Source organism: Pungitius pungitius, chromosome 3, assembly GCF_949316345.1.
Source record: "Pungitius pungitius chromosome 3, fPunPun2.1, whole genome shotgun sequence".
Classification (NCBI taxonomy): domain Eukaryota; kingdom Metazoa; phylum Chordata; class Actinopteri; order Perciformes; family Gasterosteidae; genus Pungitius; species Pungitius pungitius.
In genome coordinates, this window is record NC_084902.1 from 8,274,674 (window position 1) to 8,295,621 (window position 20,948).

At 41.3% G+C, this 20,948-nt stretch overlaps 1 protein-coding gene across 1 annotated transcript in view; it reads right to left on the reverse strand.

Annotated features, from left to right (window-relative positions):
* The window catches only part of grik4 (glutamate receptor, ionotropic, kainate 4), a 200,086-nt gene that overhangs the window by 91,912 nt on the left and 87,226 nt on the right, over positions 1–20,948 (reverse strand). Inside the window, exon 3 of the mRNA XM_062561160.1 lies at positions 16,442–16,575. Coding sequence (XP_062417144.1) covers positions 16,442–16,523 — 82 coding nt within the window. The 5' untranslated portion in view covers positions 16,524–16,575. The remainder of the gene's footprint in view (positions 1–16,441; positions 16,576–20,948) is intronic.

Consider the following 20,948-nt stretch of genomic DNA (forward strand, 5'->3'; position numbering starts at 1 on the left):
CACTTAGGAAGCAAAACAATGCCAAAATGCTGTGTGTGATATAGGCTCTGGTTTGTTTTTTAACAGATGAAAGAAAAGAAACAGAAATATTTGGCAAACATTGCATTTGGCACGAACACACCGAGGCTGCAGATGGTCAAAATGCTGCAGATGTTGACACAAAGTACTAAAACTTCAATGGATGCGCACTATTAAAATCCCATGCCTGCCATTGTTAATAGATCAGCATTAGCAAAGTGTCGCCATTTGCTGTACAACGACATCTGATAAATTGCACAGAAGTTGTTTACAGAAGGGTTTGCACCAATGGGCCCCTGCCAGCACGATTACAGGACTTTCACAAAGCATGAAAGGCTGTTAGTGGAGAACCTGTCACTGGAGCACTCAGATTGATGAAAACGGACCCACCGGAGCAGGTGGGTTCCGGAGTGGCAGATGCCAAATAAAAAAAAATAATGGCGGATAAACAAAAACCAGCGGCGTGGATTGGATAAACATTTTGGACCACAGGTTCTACCCCCTGTATGTGTACAGTGTGCAGTTCAGTCTCATCTTTTATTTCATCCCTAACCCTACCCCTAACCCTATACAGACCGATTGTGCTATTTGTTCAATTCGACTCCCGCTGGGTCCGAAATCTCTGAAAGCAATTCATCAGCACAAAGAGGCCCGCCCACTTCGCTTCCCCTTGAATCAGCTGAGCCAACGGTGACCCGTGCCCACTAATGGCGCTCCATTCTCGGTAGCTGTTGGCAAACATCTCAATGAGTTGAAATGTTTGAGTTATTTCTGACAGCGTGGTGAAATAGAATGAGCAATGGTTGTCATGGGAAAACAGCAGGGGATGTGATTCATTGTACCCAGGCCACAGTGGCGTGGGTTTCTCTCCAAAAAGCACAAAAAAGACGAGTGCAAAACTCATCACCAAGAATCCAAAGCGTGTGAGAAGGAGCATGCTTGGCAGAAACGGGTACCTGCTGCCTTACATCTATACTATTGGCAAATGCAGATGTGGTAGAGCAGAGGAATGTTGTGTCTGTAGCAAATGCTTTTACAATAATTAAATACAAAGGCCAGTACTCTTTATGTTTATCGAATGCCATGGGGCAGCGTTTGTGGAAATACACTGCAAACACTGAAACAGTAAAAAGGGCCCACAGGGGCCCCACAGTGCTGTATCCCCTGTTAAATATAAGAATCTCACTCCTATGCTTGATTGCCCAATGCGGGTTCTTTTGCCAGACGCCATAGTAGTTTGTTACGTCGAAAGCTAGGTCTTGTTCAAAGGCGTGATTGTTCTGTAAATTGTCCAACACATTAGCCAAATCCTGGCAACGGCAATTTTAAAAACTCCATGTTAAGAATTGACAAAACAAAACACAAAGCTTTAGTCCATTCAGTGTTCCTATTGATGGTGAAAATGCAAACAGAGAAAAAAAGAAAAAAGCCCCCAAATGATGTTGTTCTTGTGAGAGCTCCCTTTTAGGGAGTTCCTCACAGGGAGTGCCCAGAAATGTTTGGTCCAAAAGCGCCAAGTCTTCTCCCATTCTTAATGGCAACTAGCCAGTGAATGGCTTTTGAGCAGCAGAAGCAGCTGCCTGTTGGCAAAGGCTGGGTAGAAAATAACATTGCAATTTGCAAATTTACCATAGTTAGCCTTTGCTTACTCCAGCCTGCCCATAATTTCCTGGCTAAGCTCGAAGGAACTGGTTGACGTTACTGTCCCTCTCAAAGCCATGTGCGTGACCCTCCGATTTCATTCAGGAATCAGGATTTAAAGAAAATAGAAGCGGGAACAGTGAAAAAAAGCTATAAGGAAAACAAACATTCCCTCCTTCATGGAAGGATGAATCGCTCTTGGTCAAACAAGACAACATGCAAATCCAAATATGGATTGCGTGGTGTGTTGTCAGCTCCTGTAGAAGCAGGACACAACGAACGACGAGATCTTTCTTTTTAAGGCTGTAAAGTCTCTTGAGGCTGATGACAAAGCTCCACAACACGGCAGTGACGGTAAACTAAAATAATCACATGTTAAAGGATCTGTATGTGTCCGTGGTGGTGTTAATGAACATAGCAATGTGTCTTTGTAAGTGTGACGGCCCCGGGGCCTCTGCCGTATAAGTGCGTGTGTGTGTGTGTGTGTGTGTCTTGCAGGTTCCTGGGTGGCTGCAGAGTGAGGCCCTTATCCAGATGGGAAGCAGCTGGCCAGTGCAGCCATCCTTTAAGAGACGCCCAACCTGATGCAGGGTGTCATTTGCGAGCATTCCTTCACAAAAGTCTTTTGTTCTTTAATTTGAAAATGATGGTTTATATGTATGGAGAAAAAAAAACCTTTTAGTGTTAAAACCTTTTTATTGCCGTAACCGTCCGTCATTTGTTGTGGTTAATGAGCCAGACCATGAGAGTGGTCCTCTGGCAGAGACTTACGCCTAAACTCCATCACCTGAGAGGAAATGACAGCACCTGGTCCACTGCCTTGGTTCCTTCCCCATCTTTCATGCTCATACATCTACTCGTGCGTTTACTTTCTGGTCCTTAAACGACTCCAGACTTCTCAATCTCGGTACCACAGAATGAATTAAAGTCAAAGTAAAACGGCTTTTTGACTAAAAGGAAAACGATGAAACGTAAATGATGCAATTAGTGAAGATGAATGATAGTTTGAATAAGGGAGTCAGAGGGACGGATGTGGCAGCACGAAAGGTATTTCAAGAGATAGTTACAGACTGAAAGAAATAGAAAAAGAAAGATAACGTGACAGAAAGACATTGGGACAAAGTCAAAATCCTGACACGCAATTGGTGTGTGAGTCGGCGACACTAGGATTGTAACGGGACGCCATACTTGCCAACCTTGAGACCTCAGAATTTGGGAGATATAATCGGAAGGACCGGTGGGTGGGGGCTAGCGGTCTCGACGGGGGGGGGGGTGCCAGCGGTCTCGACGGGGGGGGGGGGGGTGCCAGCGTTCAACGGGGGGTGGAGGGGGGGGGAATCGGGAGGGTTGACATGTCTGCGGAACGCCCGACAACGCCTCCTCCTGGTTTCACCAGATCCCTCTCTCCAGAGTACTAGGACTGCATCTCCCATCATCCACCTCTGCTCTCGTTATCCTCCCTGATCACTGTATTAGAATCACCTGTGTGCCATCAGCTCCCCTTTATCTAGACTCCCCCGTCCTCTGTTCACTTGTGAAGTCTTGTTGTACCTATGCCGTGTCTCTAGAGTATTCTCTGTTTGGAGCTCGTGATTTTGACTTGGACTTTGTTATGGTTTTGGAACCCCGGGCCTTTGTGTGCTCTGCCTTTTGACCACGGGGTTGCCCCTGCACTTTGGCTGCTCTTGAGTTTTATGTCGGCATTTCGCTGCTGGCTTTCCTGCTTAAATAAAGTACTGCAAATGCATCCGAATGCCTCTGCCTCTTCGTCACAAGGATGAGCTTGATGAGGATGATGATGAGGAGGAGGATGGTCATTACAATTAAAACAGCTACAGTGTGGAAGTTGAAGTTTGACTTCTGGACCCAAGTGATGAGACAGACAGTCGACTGTCAGCCAGCCAGGCAGTGAGTGCTCGGGGGAATTTCAGCTCTCAGTGGGGGCCATTACCTGTCAGTCAGTATATCTCCCTCAACAGGCCTGGCCTACGGATAGTGCCACTGGCATGTAATTGTCTGGAAGGTCAAGGGAGACCAGCGGTTGGTTTGATGAGAGGAAAAGAGGGAAAGGTTAAGAGGGCAGAATGAGAAAAGAGCAAAATACTGATAACAGAAAGGAAAAAAACTTTTTTTTTGTTGTTATTAGGAAAGTGAGGTAAGTGCTTCTCAATTGCTATATATACCCTGATACACTGAAGTAACCAGGTATCTACAGTGTATTTCATGTAATGGCATTGATTACTTGATGTAACTTCAGAGAGACACAAATAGAATGATCACAAAAACAGCCATGTGCAGACTGAGAAGAGCTTCTGACATTTTGACCTTTCTTACTGAAAGAAATGCCTTTCTGTGGATAACAGAAGCACTTGATTCATAACAGCCCTCAAACAAGTCGGATTCTCACATCTGCCTGTTCTGTGCAATGTGGTGTCACCACATGCAGATCCTGAAACAGGTGCCAAAAAGATTAGATTTGCTTAAAACAGCTGTTCCCCCATTTCCCCAATTCCCCAAAAGGCAAATAATTGTTTAAAGTGACCAATAATACAATTGATTATTCACTGTTTAAGTTAATAGTCCTCATCTCTGATACATTACTGTATGCTATAGTCCGTGCTTGTCCCAAGCTTCAATGGATGCATCTCATAAATCAATAAATGAAGTATACATGATCATTTGAACTCAAATGTGACACTTTATAAACTGTTTAGACTTTGTTTAAAATAAAAAACATCCATTTATTAGCCTGATTCATTATGCAATAATTAGAATAACACAAAGCAGAGGGGCACTACACCTGAAGTTTATCTTTTTCATCACCTTTACAATAGGACAAGCAGTAATACTACATAAGTTATGGATTCTGTGAGTATCAATCACCCGCAGAGACAGACCCAAAGCTCCCTGGGACCATCAACAATAGCTGCATACTGATACTAGCGCAGTCATATATGTTTGGCTCTGTTTTTCCTTTGCCCAATGTACTTTGAAAAGAGAATAAAAAGATAGTATTATTTGTATTCACCAATACTAATCTGATCCAACCAAAATACATTAAGTGATAACGGGGAAGTCTTTGGATGGAAAAAACTGCAACCGAGGGCGCCCTGTGCCTCGTCATTGCTCCACCGTTACATGCACGGGAGCCGTACGCATAGGCCCCCACGGCGCCTCTCAAGAAGCTCACATCCACACACGCAGCTCCGTCGCTGAGTCCTGAAGGTCGGGGTAGGTGTCGGAATGTTGTCGTCCAGGATTCCCCCCCGGGTGAAGAGAAGGGAAGGGCGGTATGCTTCTGTTGTCACGGGGTCGCGATAGGGCCAGTGGACCAATGTGAGCGCAGCCGATAAGGTGAGGAACCCGGGGACAGGAAAGGAGAGGACAATGGGGAGTGGATGGTAATCCACGGCGCGCTTCCCTCAAGGACAGCACTCTGTGTAATCTTGGGTAGGGAAAATAGGAGAAGTACAAGAGGGACAATCGTCCACTGACCCTGAGCAGTCAGGGAGCCGGTGATGGAGACTGGCGAAGCAAAAGAGGGAAGGAGAAAAGCTACGCAAACATGAATGCTAACACGCGGCGACCTGCCGACCTGTCAATTGATTCAGTGCAGAGCGAGTTAATAGACCGCTTGGCTGCACAGCGAAAATAGTCGACCTGTCTGGACACAGCTAATAGACCGCAACAACGCCCTACAGTCCCAGCAGTCTGTGTGTGTGTGTGTGTGTTTAATTTTGCCCGTGCTCATTTTATCAACAGCGTCAATCACGTTCTGTCATGTTATTTCTCTACCACCTGTACTTTAATCCATCTAATTGTTTGCTATTTACCGCTCTGAGCTTCCTACTTTTTGAGTCAACACGATGTCTGGTGACTGCAATGTGAGTGAGCGTTCTGTGCAGTGGCCCATTTCAAATCTTCAGATTTAGCAAAAACCTCATTAATACGTATCACACAACTTGAGTACTGCAGTCTGGTAAAAATACGTCTGATTTCATTGCAATCCATCTGTCTTCTTTAGTACGGCTATTTGTTCTTTCCTTTGATTTTTATTCACTGTAGTAAAAATAAAGAAATGCCTTTTTTATGTATAAAACAAAACCCCACTCCTTCTTTATTAGATCCATTGTTATCTCCATATTTCCTTTCTTCATTCAACATTCAAGTCATATTTCAAGGAACGTGAAATTGAATTCATCATTCAGTCATTTCAATTGTAGGTTTCACTTTCTTATGTAAATGTAAAGTATAAACACTAAACCGGCTTTTATGTATCAAGGCAACGGCCACATAATCACTATCAACTAGGAACCTTTGATACTACAACATGGTGGCGAAAAGTTTTTCAAAGAAAATAAAAAAAGAACATGTTGCTTTACAGCAACCACAGTGTGTTGCTGAAGACTCACTCCCATCATCCAGTATCATCCAGACTGAAGTCATTTCGATAAGTCTCACTTGCTTGTGTGGACTCATGGAAAGAAAACACATTTATTTTGCCCAAATCACAAGTGTTAAACTCTGCTGTTGGCATGTCTGGTAAAAACAACTTTGCCAGACCTGCAAACAAGCCAGCGAGAAGTCCCTCCTACGGTTAGTAAGCCATTAAGCAAGATGCCGTTCATTTCCTTTTGGAGAAGAGTTTGCTAAATCCACCATCAACACATGGCAAGGAATTTCATATAAAACAGCATGCAATGCCACAGATGTACACGCACAGATTTGAAGAAGGATGAAGGCTAGTGAAAGCACAAATTTGTGTTTGCACACAGGTAGGTGCACACACTCGCACAGATGAGGCATCTGCGGAGACAGAGGTGGCGCTCCAGGCACAGGGTGGCAGCTGCAGATGGTTGTGTCAGCCCATTGTAATGGCACAGGGCCTGGCAACAGCTGGTGAGGGACTCGCCAAACTCTTCACTGTGAGCCATGATCAAAGATGTGGCATAATGGAGGAGGACGGGCAGAACCGGGTGTCAAGGGAGGAGAGTGTATATCTGCCATGGGAGAGGGGTCTACACATGCACACGTGTGTGTGTGTGTGTGTGTGTGTGGATAATTTTCTCATGCAGGTACAAAACGGATGGATGAGATAAGAAAAGGCTTTTGGCAGCAGATCACAGCAGTCAAGTAGAAAGTGTGCAAATACACCAACTTGTTATAACAATGCCGTTATTATCTACCAGGACTGATACACTGCAAGCATAGCTTTTCAGATTTTTTGGGGGGGGCAATGTTATATACAGCAGTATTGTCTTGCCAAACATTTTGTTAAATGGTCTCAACTTTTGATACGGTATATCAGATCAAAAGATATATGTCAGGTGTGCTGGTTGCCCACCTTAGATGCAAAGACATTAATAAAATGTGGCAAACCAGCAGCAGCAGGCTGAATTCAGAGGTTATGCTTTCTTTTCCACATCACTAATGCATTAAACATGATGCCCCAGTAGACTGTTTTGTTATTTTGTGTTATGTTGTTGAGGCCACATTTCTTACAATTCGAGCTAGCCTGAGGCTGCTATAATAAATTAAAAAAAATGTCCTTGGGATTTCAATAATTGAAAGCTCCCTGTGTTTTCTAAATATGAAGCATTTACTTATTATGTCTGTACACTTGAAAAGCTGTTTTGAAAACGGTTGTATTTAAGGTTTTATACTCCAACTCCAGAATTGATCTTTATATTGTTATGTGTATTTATTTACAATATAAAATAAAACCTGTTTCTATTTTGTGTTCATTCTGTCTTGTCTTCTTCTCTCACCATCGGACGTGGAAGTGAAAAATGACAACTCAAAGAATAATACTGTTATTTCACTTTTTTTAAATCATAGTCAGCAAATATTGGAGGACTTGGACTCCTAAAAGTTAGACACAACCAAAGAGAACCATCTGGCCCAAAGTTTACTTACCAACCTCCACTAGGCCTGCAGACGGATTACGTCCCTGTTGTTACGCTACCAATTGTTACTATTATGAAGTTTATATAGAGGGAACTCCTCTGTGAAGCTCTCTGTCAGATGAAGGGTTGCAGCTGTTGACTCCACAGTGGAGTGCAGGGGACACATGACCATCTTTACTCACAGCAGGTCAACAGTAATATGCAGCCCAAGAGAAATTGGCAAAGATTGGGAGAAAGGAGGGACAAATGAGAAACTAATCTGTGAAAGAAAAGAATGAATTACACCAGAGAGAAATAATAATATTTTCTGGCCTCAGCATATCAGAGCCCCCAGTGACTGAAGTGAGGCAGAGAAAACCGGAGATAAAAAATAAAGTGTATGATAGGTCAATGGCACCGCTTGGACAAAGCTGCAGGCAGCATCTTCCCAGTGGTCTAATCTTAACTACTACTGGTGTTTTGCTGCAGTAATGGAGCAAACCCCATTCAAACTGTCTGTGACGTTCCAAGCCAACGGCTATTAGATCCAGCATGCTGCCATCAAATTGAGCTGTATGGCTGTACATCTGGTTGTACTGTAAGGACGGCGCGCCCATGTGCTACAGTATGTGTGTGTGTGTGTGTGTGTGTGTGTGAAAAAAAATAAAGATTCTTCCCCAGAATAAATTGGAAAGGCATAGTTCCCTGTAATGTCAACTCCTTGTAAGTCCCAAATAACGTCAAAGGGATTCTGTCTGCGTAAATGCTACAGGGCTATTCATTCGTATTCAGTGTCATTCATGTGACATTCTAAAGACATAGATATTGATATAGCATCCATACATAGATATTGATATAGCATCCATGCCGTAGCGTAGAGATGAGAGGTCGCAAGTCGACGTAGGCCCCGCTGCTGGAATATATCTAATGTGAAATTCAAAGCTGGCCAGGGCCGCAGGTTTAATTAGGTGGGGTATGTCAAATGTTTGGACAAAAAAAATACTAACTTAAATGAAATGTCTCATTACAGTGAGAGTTAAGTACTGAAAAAAGGTAACGTTAGTTAACTATTGCCAAAAAATGAGCTATTTGTTCAACTGTGAATGGTTCCCAAAGCTTAACTCAATCACGCCTAAACATTACCATCATCAACACTAAACACTTGCATTATTTCCAGTTCTATAGACATGATAACACAGATGAAACAGTATTAATATGTTTGAAACTTATTTTAAGTGGTGAATTTGATTTTAAGAAAACCTTTTTAAATTATTATTAAAAATGTAATTGCTACTTTCTCCAAATTAAAACATTAAACAACAGTAAGCTGTTTTCTAGTTGTACCTAAACGGACTAGTTTATACAGTTTGTTTCTGAATAGGAAATAAAAATACTGTTTTTAATATAAGTGACATGAGAAAAGTTATTAGCTCAGTAGCTTTCTTCAAACCCAAGCTTTAAATTTTATTGCTAAAGTTCTCCTTTCTGAGAGCCGTCAAAGGATAAAGATATTATCTGTGTAACAAGTATCTAAGTGAGGAGACAGAAGGATCAGAAAGGTTTAAGTTTACTGGCAGCACAGTTAAAAATATCCAGATAAAGATAGCCAAAGAGAGAAAAAACAACGCCTGTTGATTCCTAAGTACTGTATATACGCATGATCTAGTGCATTCATCTCTAAGTCGCTGCCATTGATGTAGTGTTGTTCTGCTCTAATAAAATCCTAGTCAACAAAAGCTGTTTTTCCCTGCTACCTGCCGGTAGGAAATAGCTTTCCACCGCAGGAAAGAAAAAGGAACTTTTTCAGCATTAATAGATACATTTTCATGAATAGAGGCAAAAGTGCAACCACTGGCACAAGTTCATGGAGATCGCATGGTTTGCAGTGGCAGCGCATATTTATAAAGATGTTATCACAGCAGTGACGCACACATGCTGGAGGTGTAAAAATGGTTTGACAGAGGGAATAAATTACCAGTGTTTGTTTGGCATCAGTCACGACTAATGAAATCATCTCTCTCCAATTTAAAGAGCAGTACAACACTATTCACCAACTGTTGTGGATGAGAAGTGTCAAGATCTGCTGCACAAAAACAGCTTCCTTCTAAGAGGAAATGGATGTCCTTTCCTGGGAATGCAAATTCAGAATGAAAATAATGCATAAAGGGAAAACCATTCCCGCTTCATCTATGTATGTAAAAGTATGAATGTGTTGCCTCTGGAAGTTAACAGGATTTGCAATATATCTAAGAAATATGAAATGGATGAAATACATAGAATGTCGCTCGGAGGAGGAGAAGAATGTATGGATAAAGCATGACATCTTTATCTGGAGAAACAGTAAGGAAACCAATACTCTCAACGCTGGTAAAATGTAGTCCCTGAGTCTCTGAGGCAAAACATGGCGATGTGAAAAGATGAAAGGGATACAGAGGTTATCAATATTTTAGGGATGGGATGATAGCTGACGGGGAAAAAAAAAACAATAACTTCAACTGGATACGTATTGAGGTGCAAGAAATATTTGATAGTTCAATTCTTTTGATAAATAGCACATATTTTGACATTTGTGAAGGACAGACTATGTGACAATAGTCAGGTTCCAGCTGAACATCAAAACAGGTTCTACATACTGCATTTATTCCTCAGTAACGTGATTTGGGGACATTCCATTACAGTCATTAAACTGGGCCAAAATATATATTTTAATATCTAATATTGAACCTATATATTTTGAACCTTTACAATAGAGACCTCTCTTCCAATGCGTGAGGAAGCACATTCCCGTTAAGTGCACCAGTTCTAATATGGGATTGCGAGTATTCCTTTTGAAAATGAACATATACCAATCCTTCAAGGCTTAAACAACATGAATGAACAGAGATCTTCAGCAAGAAAGAGGACAAAATGTAATTATTCAATCTTAACAAGTGAAGACTTGCTGCAGCGTGCATTTTTTAGCATAACCGAGAGGTATACAAGGGCTGATTTCATAGAAAGGTATCAAGAGATAATTCTTTGTTTAAACATTATAATCGAATATGTCAATAGAGGACAAGCACGCGGTGAGCGTATCAGTGGTGCAGTGGGCGCCATAACTTCATTTTCATAAAGGCAGTATTTGCTGTAGTGCCTTTGTACATGATTTCATTGTATTGTCAACCAGTCCTATTAAAAAGTATTAAAATATACTTTCCTTGTATCCCTGATCCAATATTAATCTGGTATTGGTGCTTCACAAGCCCTGGTATTGGTTCAGTTTATTGTGCATATAAATGCATTAAATGTCATAATACTATTCAGCCATTCACTGTGAACAACTAATCCACAGCCAGACTTGACATTTAATGTATAGAGCTTTTAGACCAACATAAATACACAATTTTTCTCTACAAAGCCCTGATTATATCTTTTGTTCTTCCCCACTGCAGGACTGTAAGGCACACGGTTACACATTCACAAACACCCCCCCCCCCCCCCCCCCACAGCTTGTAATTAGTCTGTTAATAATTTAAGTAGCAATGTTTTTATGATTGTGTGAGGGTAGAGAATCAATCTTTCTATGGGTGCATATAGTGTGTGGATACGTTTCATTTGAATTCGTCTTCATGAATTTAATTCAGGAGGGTGTGTGTGTGTGTGATTGAAACACACACACACACACACACTGTATGCCTTTGCGCAGAGACTTTATCAGATTGACTGAATAATTTATGTGGTAAACTAAGGAGCAAAGTACTGTGCATAATTGCATGACATCACTCCTATCTGCCACTTCTGTCATTAACTAAACGGTTGGTCCCAGCACCTTCCCTGGTAATTAACACCTCAGAGGTGAATCATAGACTCCTCCCCTTTCAGAGGACGCCTGAGGTACAAATGTACAACAGCTCCATTTGACTCAAAACACATCATTTCTTTCCTTAAAGTCCTGAGCAAACATTCAAAATGGAGGACTGACTTTTGAGGAAACATATGCAGGAACAAAAGACATGGTTGCCTCCACACACACTTAATTAATATAATTCCTCATTACGTTTTGTTGGCTTCATTTTAGTGAAACGTAACAGCGTGGTGACCTACAAAGAGGTTTAGCTCCTATGCGGCCTGTAGCTTGTGCCGCTAACCGCTAACGACTTGCACAACACACGGTTGGTTTAATACGAGCAAGGAGATGAACCACGAAGCCCACCGGCGTGATTCCTCAACTGGACATTAGGTCTCTGCTTTAGCCTCTGTTCACAAGAAACGTGTGAAATTAGACGAACTAAGGTTCAATTAAACAAACAAACGAGTACTTTTCTCTTCCTTCCTTTTCCACACTGCATCTTCCCTTTTTATCGAGTGACAGTGAGTTGAATCAGTAAGTAAGCGCAACAACCAACCTGCCTGGAGGCAGGAGCACAGTGAGTGAGCCACGGTGGTTCTGGTAAGTCACTGTGCGTGTGCGTGGGGTTGAACCGAGGGAATTAAGCGTGTGCTGCTGCCGCCTTGTCGGTATTGCCTTAGAAGGGCTAATTACGCAATTAGAGTCTACCAGCGGGCTTTAATTTCACCGATCCACACTGCACGCCCTTGGTGACGGAACACACATGAAAGACCGTCCACGTACGCATGCACACACACACACACACACACACGGGCCCCGTATCAGTTGACCTTGTGATCGAGACTGGATGAAATTGCAGTAAATGCTGTATGTTCAATGCTTACATCAGAGCAGGGAGCACGGCGCCCGTTAAGGAAAAAGAAAGAACGTCTGTAGTTGATGAGCATGTGGCCTGTTTGACTTTCATGCCAATGTGCTAGTTTGTAACAATTTTCTACGCTAGGATTGGTCCGTCTACATTGGAGGGTGGATGGTCTTTATCAAAGGACCAATCAGGGGTTAAAGTTGTTGACGATGATGGTATGAAATAAATTAATGTACCTTAGACATTTGTGTTACAGATTGTACAATGTCTATCAATAAACATAATCAAAAGGGGCGACAGGGAAATGCCAAACTATTGGAAATTTATATATGAAAAAAAAAAAACGTTGAGACAGTTTTAATTTAGGATCCCATGAATATATCCAACAATTGGCTAGTCTCCTTTGTTTACTTGCACGTCTCACATGAAATATAAGTAATTTGAATCCAAAGATTTGGCAAAAGGTTATTGTTCTAAAAGGGCAAAAATGACATAATATGTATGCCACTATAGATGGCAAGCTATTTGGGAAAAATTGAGTTTTTGCATTAAAAAGAGAAAGTTAATGACTTTCAGGTATCCGTTAACGATGCCCATGGGAACCTTAGAGGCTAAAAAAGTTAATGATATATGGGAACGGAAAACCAACAAACAGAGAGCTTAGCTTCCGAGGTGTACCCAAGGACCGAATAATAACAAATGTGATTTTTCATTAAATGTCAGTGGCAGAGAAGTTGTTGTTTTTTATTTGATTCCCTTGCCATCCTTGACACGACTCATTCCAAGTGAATGGTTGTATAATAACGATGCACACATTAATGGTCAATGATAATCAATGGTGGCTTTGATTAAAGAATAAGATATATTCAATATATTTTGATATCGAACTGGACAAATGCAGTGTGTGTGTGTGCATGTGTCAGAGTTGGTTTACGGAGTGAGGGCTCTGCGGTTTGAGGGGAAGTTGACAGCTTTGATGAATATAGCTCTAATGAAGGACCACGTGGTTCTCCTGATTATTTTCCGAGATGATTGCTCACTTTAATATAAACCGGCGTGAAGCAGCGATGTGTGTGGGAAAAATGATTTCTCCAAGTGAGCATAAACAGTCGCTTATTAGGTTATGTAAAAGTAGAACCATATGGTACTGGCGTAGGATTTTAATGTAATACTAACAAAATATTACCTTGTTTGAATCTAATTATATAGTTCCATGCCTGAATCAATCAGGGGTCGTTTCAACTAAATATTCTGTCATGGTGTAAATCAATGCATCCTTATACATCTCATGCCTTCATTTACTTTATTTAATGCAAGTTTTGACACTTTTGACAATCATGTCAAAAGTGTCTCTTGCATTCGTATTTGAATTAAATTTCCTATTAGAGGCTATACTGAAAGAATTATTTCATTCAATTATTTAGATAACCTTGGATCAATACTGCTGCAATTAATCTCTCATTACTCTCAACAAATTTCGCAGACACTAAAAGTTAACATATGGGGGGGGGCAACTTTTTTTTTTTTTTTATCCTCAATCAGGGCGGCAAGTAGACCTTCCACACATGCCAACGGATTCGTCAGTGAAAGTCCATTTTAGACCGCAAACAACACGGCAGAGACAAAGATAAGTTCCTCTCTGAGCCGGCGGCTGGCAGCTGAGTGCTCCTGGCGGGAACGTGGCAGGGGCGGGAGGTTGTTTTTGGCCCCGACGCATTCAGAGAAGGCCAGACAGTGACATTACGCCAGCCAGGCAGGACGTGAGGGACGGCCACGTTAAATACCAACTCCCGGAGCACGAATGGCACAGAGTTTGTTGTGGTGTTTGGGGGAATGTGCTTGTTTGTGTATCCTCACAATGTGTGTCTGTCTGTGCTTTGGCACTTCTTGTGCAGAAAACACACACAAACAAACAAACAAACAAAAAGAAAGAAAACACAAAGAAACACACATAGGAACAGCACACCCATGCATATACTAATAATATTACTTTTGCTAAGAGATGGGTGCTGTGCAGATTGGAAGAAAAGCAACAGGTCCGATGCCTAATCATCCAGCAATGATGCAATATGACTGAGACGCTACCGTCGCTGCGGAGATGCTTGGAAGAGAAACAAAATAATTCATCTAATAGTATTCACAAGAAAGTTAGACAATTAGTACTTGGTCTGGTGACTTTAAACCTGTGTTGTTTTCCAACTACAGGGATGATTTGAGGCCTCGTATGCAAGAGCACCAAAAGTCCTTTGTTGTTCTGGAAGTGAAACACGGAGCAGTCAGGAGATCGAAGACAACACACATCTTGCACCAAAATAATGACAGAAGAAGATTCTCCTGCAAGTTGAACTAATTGCACTTTTCAAGGCTCCCAATACTGGAGGGATAAATAGATTATCTCACACAAAAGGAGAAGTGAATATCAAAGGGACGGTTTAGAAATAGGCCGCATTAAAGGTCCAATATGCATTCATGAGCCTGTAGAGCTGGAAATGTCTCCGAGTTGTGTTGCCGTAATGAAGAAAACATTACGGCAACACATTCCTTCCAGAAATGAGTCCACTGCACAGCAGTTCTTGAATGCCCCGGACTCGAGAAGACACTAGCTTGCACAAAGGCAAACTATTTTCAACAATTTCAGCTGTTTGACTTTACTTGATGTTAAAAATAGCCTTGCAGTTACCACATGGGACTTTTTATATATCGATTTTACGTTGTTAACTTGTACCCTTTTACCCGGCAGCAAATCTTCTTTAAGCTGCCTGTTCCTGGAAGTTGACAACCAGGCTATGAATTCAAAATTAGCCACTTATAGAACACTATGGGATCACAGTCTGTGAGCTGCAGGATCGATTTTATCTTTACCTCTAATTCCAACTTGTTTTATATACAATACACACAGGCAAGACAATAGGTCTATATAAAAGTATAAAAGTGTCAGTCAAACTTGGTGGACGGGGACCTTGTGACGGGGTGTCAGCGACCTGCTGACTGTGTGAGAATAATAACAAGGAACAACTCCCATCGGTTTCCAGCAGACAGGTTATGAGACTTTTGAACCATGCCCCCTCAACTGCAACCTGTAGTCGGTGTCAAACGTGGTCCAGAAATCTGTCAGGGTGTCCTTAAGCAGAATAACCCAGCAGTTTCTGTCTTTGCTCTATTGTGAAACTGTTGGAAACTAATGGTGTAAAAATGCCATCGATTTAGCCATTCATTATACTATGCATACGTGCATAACGTGGTCCAGTGTTGATGCTCAACAAAAAAATATTCTATTAAATGTCTTCTGAGATTATCTTGACATTTAAAACAGTGGGGAAAGCATCCTATTCATCATCTGGGATATAGACGATGCTATTATAGTGACATGACTCCAAACAGGTTCCACTTGTATTGCACCATGGGTCAAAATATCTCGACATAGAGTAGACATTTAAGGAATAAAGTTGTACTATTTGTGCAATGGGTGACTATGGCCACAGTACATTTCTTACATGTAATGATCATGCGTTCACATCTACAACCAAAGCAGATACAAAACACTTAGTTAACACTTAACACTGTAGTGTTATACAGCATAGTGCTGGCAATTTGATGATCAGTCTCTCAATTAGTTGATCCTCACTCAGTGTGATGTTTAAGCTCGCTTGGCACCATGGTCTTCCCCATAGACCAAGCATGACAGAGTCGGTGCAATCCCTGGTGAAATTAAACCCGAGAGAAAGATAATTTTCTCTATATTGCCTCCAACCCACAGTTCCTTCTTTCTTTTGACCACCATTCAAGTTGGAGTGATTAAGTGAAATTGGACACATCTCACAATCTCACAGATTTTTCATTAATTTCTCCATGCAACATGATGTGGAACAAATTCATTTTTTGTCTATGCTGGGCCCAGTGTATTTCAGAACCAATTAGGATCATGTTATATCCACACATACATTTTTTAGATACTTGGTACCTCAAGATGTGTGGCTGGGGAAACAATTTTGATTAAATGTCTTCTGCCGTGTTTTCCATTAGAGACTGTGAAGTTCTATCCACTTTAGTTGACGCTCAGTAATTTGCTTTAAAGACAAACATTATGAATTCAAATATAAATAAAATTATTTTGATGCATGTGGTTTATGGATATCTAAGAAGTACGAGTTGTAATCTCGCTGAACCATAAAAAAATATTGCAATTTTGTCATAGAAATGTACCTATTCTGAAGGAGAGCGGGCCACCACAGGTGCTTCTCACCCACATGGCTAAGAAGAGCAGAAGCGCCCGGGCTGTGAGCATCTTCTATGACTCCTCATGGGTCCTGCCCCGGGGGTGCCCCTGTCACAGCCACCTGAAAGAAACACAAAGCAGAGCCCGCCATTTATACACCAACCACCATTGAAGGGGGACCGACAACATCAAGACGACTTGACGTAGACACCTGCGATGGCTACGTGATTGGGTCCTAGCAGTAGCGCCAGGTCATTCCGTGATTCGTCCATTTTCACGGTCTTTGTTTTTTTGTTTAGTTGGGTCTCTGTTTCATTTTTTCCATCCCATTGCCTCTTTGTTCCTGTGCTCTCATCATTTCCAGCCCTTGTGTGTTTCCCCGCCTGTGTGATTGTCTTCCTTGCTCCTGATGGCATCCGCCTGTGTCCAATCGCCTGCCCCGCAGTGTATTTAAACCATGTGTCCCTTGTCTCTTTGTCAGATTGTCATAGTTTCATGGCCACTTTATTCACTGGACTGGTTTCACAGTGTTTTTGCCCATTTTTAGCTTTTGTCAAACTTTTTTTTTTTGTTGCTTAATTTAGCGTCTAAGTTCCACAGTAAAACATCAGTGAACGTGGTGTCCAGCGGCATCAATGCATCCCATGGAGGGGAAGTTTAAAGTCACAGTTTAGGGGATTTTAGGGGGGGGGGGGGGGGGCGATGGACACTAAACATTTCTTCCCTTAATAATCCTCATTGTGTCAGTTTATGCGTAAACTTTCCACATAATAACCGTAAAGGAAGAGAGGTATTTATTGCTCTCCAGTGGAACAGGAGCTTGAGCCACCCAGCAGAGCAAAGAGTGTTTGCACAGGCAACAAGAAACAGAGAGGAAAGCAAGTGAGACGTGTGTTGAAAAGCTGAGGAAACTTTGATAGGTAAAATATTCCTTTTTAGATAAATTCGGTGTGAAAATCCTTTTGCACACAATGCTGAAATGCCCGTGTGAATGGAGTTTTAGAGAAATAAGTATTTGTTTGCAGTGGCGGCTGGTGAAATTTATTGTAGGGGGGGCTAAATAAAGATTTTTTTTTTCACATGCAAACGAAGCCTTCTGGTGGATTCTGACAAAATAATAAAGACAAAATAGAACATTTTCTTACAAAGGCAAATGGGGCCATGGAAAAAGTTTTAACTCAAATTTATTTGCCTTGTAGAATCTAGCAAGATCGAAACAAATCCCCACCCCCCTCGCTCTCTTTGCTCAGTTACGTATGACGCAAGCGCGTAAGTGCGAGCCCCAAATCCTCATTGAAAATGCATCGAAGGCTCGATTTTCAAAAAAAATAGTTCTAACATGAGAGTCAACGGGAGAATGCTTGGGCAATTTTCCACGTCAATGAATTCGCCCCCCCGAGGGAGGCGGGACTCGCACGACAATTTGAAACGTGACCTGAATCTGACGAATCTGATTGGACAATGACAGATAATATGTCAAGAACACTGAAAACTACTTTTGCTGTGCTAGAATTTGTTGAACCCCCCCCCCCCCCCCTTTCTCCCAGTTGGTGGGGGTGTTGCCCAAATCGCCCCTATACACCATCGGCCCCTGTTTGTTTGGATAAAACCTAAGTTTACAGAGCCTTTTTGCATCAAATCAAGCGTGGCTCACTCTAGTAGTCTTTGTTTTGAATGGATTGCATACCAGAACAAATAATAAAAACGATTAATGTCACAGTTGAGTGTAAAAGACATTTGTGGTATTTTTTAATCTATTTGTCACCATTTAAATTATTCTTAGACGCTTTTTCATCAAGTTAAGGCATTTTGTTTATTAAGGGAGTGAATTCGTTCTCTTTGACAGGGAGAGAGGGCAGAGAAAATCTTTCATTTTTTGCAGTTGAGAGCGGTCAGTGCAACCACAGTGACAGTATTGTACCGGAAGGGAAATTCATTGATGACTTTGAAAGGACATGATAAAAAAAAAAAAAAAAAGTCTCTTTGTGACTCATCTTTCCAAATTTAGTCAGCCTCTTTGATTTGTTAGATGCACGGAGGACAAAACATCCAATGTCAGAGACACCTGTGAAGATGGCAGGCAGCAAGATTAGCGCCGCCAGACGCAATACACTCAGGCTTCTATTTTGGCACAGGCAAAAAGCCAGTAAAGGTGCACATGTAGCCACAATATAATTTTCATCAGGAGAAAATCCACTCAACTGTGTTTGTTGCTGTCTGACTATTTATTTTTATTACATTTGTCTCCTGAGGTGTTTTCTGGATTTGGGCAAATGTTTACCTGGAGTGTCTCAGCTGGCCACCTGGACCTCACCAAAGGACAGAGATCAAAGATGGGGGTTTAGAGGGAAGTTCTTGCAAGAACTGCTGACAACTCGCCAAAGAAATGTGAATAGTTACACCACAGTGGACAGAACAGAGGAGTTCAGGCTCCTGTCTGCACAGGAAGGAACTATTGATTTTTTTAAATGATTTTTTTTTTATAATGGCCTTTTATGGGGGGGTTTTTCGGCTTGTACGTCAGGGATATGGGCACAAACTGGCACGATCAAATCAAAACACATCAATGAGAAAAACATGTAAAATGGGAGTTTACATCAGGAACATGTAAATCTCTGCTGACATTGATTTAGTGGGTAGTGTTTTCCGGCTTATTGCTTGTACGGTTATGCACACAAGGGGATTAATGCACTTATTGTTCAATTAGCCTGTCTCAAAAGCAGCATACTTTTAACAATATCTTATGCTATTATAGAACTAACAATGACAGGCCACAGTAAATGTTCTATTACAGCAGCACAAGAAAGACAAAATTAGAAAAAAGATTTCTTGAGATTGGCTTGATTTATTATCACACTCTAATGGATTCAGCTCGTCCGAAAACACTTTAGTTAACTTGAAGGTGGAAAAAACAAACATGCACAAAACAATGCACAACGTACATAATGTGCCTTTGCAGGCTTTTGATTGGTATTCAATGCAGTCCGTAACACTAATGGCTCCTTGTGGTGATCAGCTTGTTCCTGTTGGAGTCAAACACAAATCCCAACAGACGTAATGCAAATTGTAAAATGAAGAAGGATATATATGATTGGCGCTGTCGTCAAAACTCCTCGATCTTTTATATTAACTTGAGTTCAGCATCTGAACTGAGACACAAACACAGATTGATCCACATCGATTACAGTATCGCAACTCTCCTGTAGCAGAATAGCCAAACATGCACATCAATTAGTACCTTGGTAACCTTAGCTGTCAATATTTCAAATCTGTCGCAGCAGAGCTTACATGTTCAATCTATATGTGTTTGATATCAACAGAGCACAAACTCAATATTTAATTTATTTTTCCTCTAAGTATTAGACCTTTTGAACTTTGATTTTACAGAACATTCTCCCCTCTCTCACTCTCTAGAAAGTCTCTTTAAACTCCCTTACTTCATGCCTGAAGTCCAAGTCCACTGCTGCAGTATTTATAGATATTTTTAGTCACTCATATTTGACAGAAGCCTCCTGACAATGATTCTTCCTGAGCACCAGAATCAACAACTTTTAAAAGTCCCCGCAGAGATTGGGTTTGTGGAGGAATGACGAGAACAATGGCACAGATTACTTTTACTGTGAGTTGACAATAGACAATCATTCTGTATGGAGTTGTAGCCATTGCATTTCCACTGTAAGCCTCCCCTGAATTCTGAATAGGCTGAGGATGGTGAAATAAAACCCGGCTATTGTAACCCTTCTTCTGTTTCTCTCCTCACAGAAAAGCCAGCTGAGATGATGAGATGAAATCAGAGAAATACGGGACTGCAGTGTAATCATAGCTGTTCTGAACAGGGGTTTTTTAAAACAGTGGGTTTTCCGATATAGTATGTTACATAATGTGCACTGTATTTTTAAAAACCTGTGGTGTTGATCATATATGCTGTGAGCAAACTTACTAGTTACTAGAAAATGTGGCACCAGTGGTGAACTAAAACAACCCTTTTTTTTCTCCTTAATAAAAACCTGAATTAAAACATCTTTAAGTAACTTACAATATTCAAATCATTGAATTATTTTCAGCAAGAAATAAGATAAATCTTTTAAAAAATCGATTGCATATGTAAAGAACTGGAGAGATATGCAAAATTCTCAATTCTCCACTTGCTGGTCCCTTGTTCAACAGAAACACAGCAATTCTCGCACACTGAGAGAAAATCCATTTTGGGTTAAAAACACATTTTTATAAAAGCCAAAGGTGACACCGAAAGTCTTTATGCAGCTTGTGGCGCAAAAAACAATTACTGTGAATCAATACATCTATTTTCCCACAATCTAGTTCTTAAATCTCAACCTGCTGCTCCCTGGCAAATAAAAGGAAGAGAATGTGCATGCCACCGGGGGGGGGGGAATATGCACACCATTTCTATTTTTGCATCCCAAAAGTAGATTAAAATGAACAATGACGAAAGGTTTATATTGTAGAGATCCGACTTCTGCACGGAATGACTAC